The following is a 6,586-nucleotide window of genomic DNA, read 5'->3' on the forward strand; positions in this document are numbered from 1 at the left end:
TACTTTTAAAACTATGTTGCCCATCGAAATGATCAAACTGCTTTTCAGTTTTCACCCAGATATCGTATTGGAAGAAGGAACTTTGAACTATGATAAAAAACAAAGAAAAATTCAAAACTACGGAAAGATTGCAAGCCACTCGTTGACAGAGTAAACTACAAAACCAACTAACTAGTATGATAATTATTATGGTTTTGTAAATAGGATAGAGAGGTGCCATTTCGTCAATATTCAAACCAAACTGATAAAATTATAGAAGAAATTTATAGTATATGATAAGAAAAGGAATTGCTGGTTGTAGTAACTTTTTTGGACAAGGTGTGTGTGCTTCTATTCAAACGTGGGGGGTGATTGGTCCTATATAGATCTATTGGTTTTGGATCCATCCAAGATATATTGGGAACACATGTGCAAAAAAGCTTCTTGCTTCCAATACAATTTAAATCTTCTACAATGTGATGTGGACGCAGAGGTACCACACCCCTCCCAACGTTCATTATAGGCCCTAGTGATGATATAAGAAAGTGACCTAATACTATCAGTTGAAATGTTCTTCTCAAGATCCCTCAAGAAGTCTAGAATATAGCTTAATGTTACAATGTACAGGAACATATATGTTTTGGCTTAATACACTTGATGGATAATTAAAGTTTATATAGAGCAATGAGCTTATAATTGGACATATTTTAGATGTTTATGTACAAATCAATGCCAAACCTGATCTAAACATGATCCAATTATATATGATATAACTCTTTTTCATGCCACACTACTTTATATATTTTTTAAATTTTAATGTTGGATTATATGTTACTTACTATTGGTCTTAACATGTACAACAAATTTAATGTGAATTGAATATTATTTATCATTCAATCTATAAATTCAGGTCTTATCTCAATATGGTTTTAAAGGAAAAAAAAAAAAAAAAAAAGATATTTAAGCATTTTATAGATGAGAGAATTCTTTTTCTCTAATTATATAAAAAATTTACAAGTATATTAAGGGAATAAGAAGAAAATGTATTTCAACAATAAATTTGTCATAATATATATCCAACAAAAAATAGTTAAAGTATCGTAACAAGTCTAAATTAAAGTTACAACATGTAATTTCTTTTTTCTTTTTTATACAAGATAGAATTCTATTCTAGTCTAATCTAAGTGTATATGTGTATGAAACTCCCTCCTGAAGACTTGAACCCTGACCCTTACCCCCACACTCCATAAGTACTTATACTTGTAGGGTGATCATCACATTAAGAGTGTACGGTGATTACAACATATAATTTAAAATGTAGTTTAATTGACGTCTTCCGATAATTTCAATAAAGACAATCAGATTCAAATTACACTGTATATTATCTTCACCCTAAAAAGGACAGCCCATTAAAGAAGTACTGTCAAGCAGTTGCCTTCAATGCTCGAAAAAATAAATTGTGAAGACAGTTAAAAAGAATTTGATACGCACAAAAAATCACATGGGAAAGGCCAAAGAATAGTAGATGCCAGAAGAACATCTCCCTCAAACATGTAAAACTCCAGATTAACCGATTATAGAGACATACAAAACACCAAATATAATTTAACCTATTACCAAGTACACATACAAGACACCAGAGATAATTGATGATAATAATGATATGGTCACAATCACCTCGCGTGAATAAAGATTCAGGAACTATAAAAGTATCTGTGATTCTGTATGATTTTTTCCGAAGAGAAGGTGGATCTGATTGATCTACTTTGGAAAAATGACAAATTAAATGATGGAAATAGTAGGGGCTTGGCATGACTTCTTCGATAGCACACTATTCAAGTTTTAAACAAGATTGAGCAGTGATTGTTGCACTATTCAAATTACTGTCTATTTTTATCTAAATGACATCAAGCACTTGATATATAGAGTGCAATGCTGTACTTTTTTTTTTTAATTTTCTTAGAAGACAATGATATACAATACAGATATTAAATATATGCAAGTGGGATTTTTTTTTTTTTTTCATATAATAAAAAAATAGATGAAACCCCACCACCTCCGCTCCTAATAAAATTTAAATACTTCTCACTCTTCTAAGTCCAACCATTGAGCTATTGAGCACATACACTCTCTCTCTCTCTCTCTCTCTCTGGCGTGAGCGTGTGTTAGAAAAAAGGAGATCCCACCATCAAACACTTAGCTCTACAAATCCTTCATATTGCTCAGACACTGAAAACACAAAGCAAACAAGAAAAGAAGACCAGGCCAAAAGAAATAAAGATGGTTGCAGCAGAGAAGCCCCAAAAGCACCCGACAATGCAAGAGGTACAAAATCTCATATATTCCTACAAAATCTTCTTATCTTTTCCAAGTCCAATATGGGTTGGAGCTTTAACCCGGCCCAGTAGTACCAACACCTTCTATGGTACTCAGTGCTTGGAGTTCGAATCCCAACTCCCCCTTATTTGCGTACCTAAAATAAATTCAATATACAATGTGATACTTTTTGGTTTTTTTTTCTAATCTTTAGGTGGTGGAGGAGCTAAAGAGAATGACCGGCATAGGATTCCCTTTAGCAGCCACAAGCTTGGTGAGCTATCTGAAAAACATGGTCTTAGTCGTGTGCATGGGAAGACTAGGAAGCCTAGAGCTAGCAGGAGGGGCTTTAGCTATTGGCTTCACCAACATCACTGGCTACTCAGTCCTCTCAGGCCTTGCCATGGGCATGGAGCCCCTTTGCAGCCAAGCGATTGGTTCAAGAAACTTCTCCATAGTAACTCTTACTTTACAAAGAACAATTCTCATGCTACTTCTTGCTTCATTCTCCATTGGATTAATATGGATGAACCTTGAACCTCTCATGCTTATCCTTCACCAAAACCCAGAAATAACGAGAGTGGCAAGTCTATATTGCCGCTTTGCTATCCCTGATCTCATTGCCAATAGCCTTCTTCATCCCCTTCGTATTTACCTTCGTAGCAAAGGCACAACATGGCCTTTAATGTGGTGCAATCTACTAGCAATTCTTCTACACATTCCTATCACCATCTACTTGGCCTTCACACTTGGTCTTGGGGTACGAGGAATAGCAATCTCAACATTTGTAACCAACTTCAACACCCTGTTGTTTCTAATTTGTTACATTTTCTACACTCGTACCCCTGAGGATCCTTTGTACATGCCAATGTTATCACAACCTTTGCCTTTTCCGTTTCCTTTTACTACTTCCACATCATCACAAAGAGAGGAGTGGGCTACGTTGCTTGGATTTGCTGTACCAAGCTGTCTAGCTGTTTGTCTAGAGTGGTGGTGGTACGAGTTTATGACAATCCTAGCTGGCTACCTTCAAAATCCAAGAGTGGCACTTGCAACATCAGCTATAGTAATACAAACCACATCACTCATGTATTCATTACCAACAGCACTGAGTGCATCAGTATCAACCCGAGTAGGGAATGAGCTTGGAGCAAATCGACCAGATAGGGCCCGTTTGGCCACAATGGTAGCCATAGGATTGGCCCTACTGAGTTCATTAGTGGGCTTGTTATGGACCACTCTTGGAAGAGAACCATGGGGAAGAGTGTTCACAAAGGATAATGAGGTTCTCGAACTAACTATGACTGTGCTACCTATAATTGGACTATGTGAACTAGCAAATTGTCCACAAACCACAAGTTGTGGGATACTGAGAGGAAGTGCTAGGCCAGGTATCGGGGCAGGAATCAATTTTTATTCTTTCTACTTGGTGGGTGCACCCGTAGCTATAGTCTTAGCCTTTGTTTGGAAGCTAGGGTTTGTGGGTCTTTGTTATGGCCTTTTAGCAGCTCAGATTGCATGTGCAGTCTCTATCTTAGCTGTGGTGTTCAACACTGACTGGGAGAGAGAATCTTTAAAAGCCAAAGACTTGGTGGGAAAGACTAGCATTAGTGATGCATCTTCACTGGCAGACCAAACAGTCAAACAAGAAGAAGGTGGTACTGATCTTGGGTTTCTCAAAGAAAAGGAATTTGAAAAGTGAAAAGAAAAAAAAAAAATCAAACACAGATTTGAGGAACAACAAGCAGCAGAATTTGGATTTTAACATGACAAATTCAACATACACTTTTATTTTATCAAGCCACCTTATATGTACGTGTCCCTTTTGCTTTGTCTTTTTCTAATATTTATTTTTGTCTCTATTGTCTATCTCCATGCATATTGGTCTGATTAAAAGTTGGGTTGTAAGCAGATGTTGCTAGAGTGACTAGATACTATATATTCTTTTTCTTTTTCTTTTTCTTTTTTCTTAAGCTGTTGTGAGGTGAGCTAATTAGGTCGACTCATTCTTCGTTTTGCCAATGTAACAGCCTTCTTTCTCTACTTTTATTTCATCACGTGTAATATAGCCCATTTAGCCAATTAGCTGTATTCAACTGGAATTTTCTTTTTCATATATAAAAATTGAAGTGAATTATAAGTTCGAATTAAGCTAGTGTTTAACAAGGGACAACTTTTTGACAACATACTCAAATGAAAATTTGTGATTAATGAAAAATTGTGATTGAAACAATATCAATTCCACATTGGTCTATAATTGACACCACTTTTACTATGCATTAATTACATGCACTACAAAAAAAAGGGCCTCTGGCCGCGTTTTTAAAACGCGGCTATATCGCATAAAAACGTGGCTATAGCCTATAGCCACGTTTTTTTAGGCCACGGTTCCTAATGTAAACAATTTTATATTTTTAGATTTATTGTTCAACAAAAGATGAATTGTCTTTATCTATATATGGACCTTCATAAAGCAATTATTATCTTACTTATCCTGGAAATTTTCTTGTTGTGTATTAATCTAAGAAGAATATTACTGTGTTTTGATATGTTTATTTTTATTGGCTTATTTTGTTTAGAAGATTAAATTGTGTGAAAGCATAGATAAAGCATATAATTAGAAAGCAAAAAAGAAAAGAGTGAGGTTTATTAGTTTATAACTTACAACAAGTATTTGGGAAAAGTCTTTTTGTTTTTTTATTTTTGTTTTAGCTTTTTTATAAATAATTTAACTTTTACTTTCTTTTTTTTAAAATAAGTTAGTTTTAGCTTTTTGTCACACATTCAACATAAAAGTTACAATATATATATAAGTAAATTAGTAGACTTTTTTCTAACAAAAGGTTTTAAAAAGTAGTAATACCTAATCAAACAACCAAAAGAAGTCAAAAAAAAATATGCTTTCCTAATTAAGCACACACTTTTATCCATGTGTGCAAATATTTATAAAAAAAAAAAATGTTATATTCATAATATATTTACAACAAATCTTAGTTAGTAAAATTATTATTTGTTCTAATTTAGGTCCATCTGACCCCCTATAACAATTAATAACGAATTATCATATAAGATTTATTGTGAAATTGTTGTAAAACTATTGTAGGCGTAAATCAATAATTAAGAAGCAGACGTGGAAACACATGCACATGTGGATATGTATGGGCACCTAATAAAATAAAGCATGCATGTGAGTAGGCAAGAGATGTTACGTTGATGACAATGGTACTAACCGAACGTGGAATATAATTCTGTAAGGTCATCACTCACCACGTTGGAATTACAGTAATATGATTCGAAATGCGAAACTTTATATATAGATCCATTTCATCTATATATATATATATATATATAGTGTGCTAGTAGCATAGTAATATATAAACAAAATAATATCAGTATAAAATGAAATTGTAAGAGACATGCAATTTTCATATACAGTAATGAACAAATAATGCCTTATCCTCTGAAAATGACTTGGTGGTGAGGGTGATAATAATAAAAATTGAAAAAAATGGTGATCTTTTTTGAAGTTATTATTACCTTGTGTTGCCAAAAATCTCTATCACGCAGATATCCCCATGCAATAAAGTTTTTAAAAGGTATGTTTGTACTTCTATGGCACGGGAAAACGACATTTTACCCAACAATAATGCTACCTTTTGGTTCAAAAAATATTTATAAAATTTAAAAACTCTTACAGATATATCATATTTGGGTCGGTCCAACTCAAGATTTCGTTGAACCCTACCTGTAATTAATTAAAATCTAATTGCTTATATTAACTACTCAACTTTTATTTTTTGAATCTAGGATTTTTATCTTGGTCGGTGTCGGTACAATAACATTTCTTCCAATAGCAAGAGTTTCATAAATGAAAAGTTTGACATTATAATGGTGTAAAGGTCTCATTTTACCAAACTAGCTTTAGAAAGATTCACTATTTCTAATTTGAAATTCAGTAATCAGGTACTTATATATCAATTTTTTAACTGGAGGCCAAATAAAATAGAAGATTAGGGGCATCCTATAATCAGTATAGGTCTTGAGAATTAATTATGATTAAGCAAGTCGGGCTAATAATTATGGGTGGAAAAACTGGCTATGTACTTTTAATGATTTTCTAGGTTGTAATAAAGAAGAAATCATTGCATAATGTCGGAAATTCACCCAAGATAGGTTGACATTATATCATTATGGTTGAATGGTATAAAAAGATTACCTTATATTTGGACGGAGAAAAGAGACAAATAGTTATAAATAGGGTGAAAAGTTAATTAGCCTTTATTTTTATACG

General features: G+C 33.4%; 1 protein-coding gene across 1 annotated transcript; it reads left to right on the forward strand.

Moving 5' to 3' along the window:
• Positions 1-2,104: 2,104 nt before the first annotated feature.
• LOC126689021 (protein DETOXIFICATION 55) lies at positions 2,105-4,262 on the forward strand. The gene is made up of 2 exons (XM_050383995.1): positions 2,105-2,304; positions 2,510-4,262. Exons 1-2 carry the CDS (start codon positions 2,260-2,262, stop codon positions 3,995-3,997), a joined length of 1,533 nt encoding a protein of 510 aa, XP_050239952.1. The 5' UTR covers positions 2,105-2,259; the 3' UTR covers positions 3,998-4,262.
• Positions 4,263-6,586: the final 2,324 nt, after the last annotated feature.

The sequence above is a fragment of the Quercus robur genome, chromosome 6, assembly GCF_932294415.1.
Source record: "Quercus robur chromosome 6, dhQueRobu3.1, whole genome shotgun sequence".
Lineage (NCBI taxonomy): Eukaryota > Viridiplantae > Streptophyta > Magnoliopsida > Fagales > Fagaceae > Quercus > Quercus robur.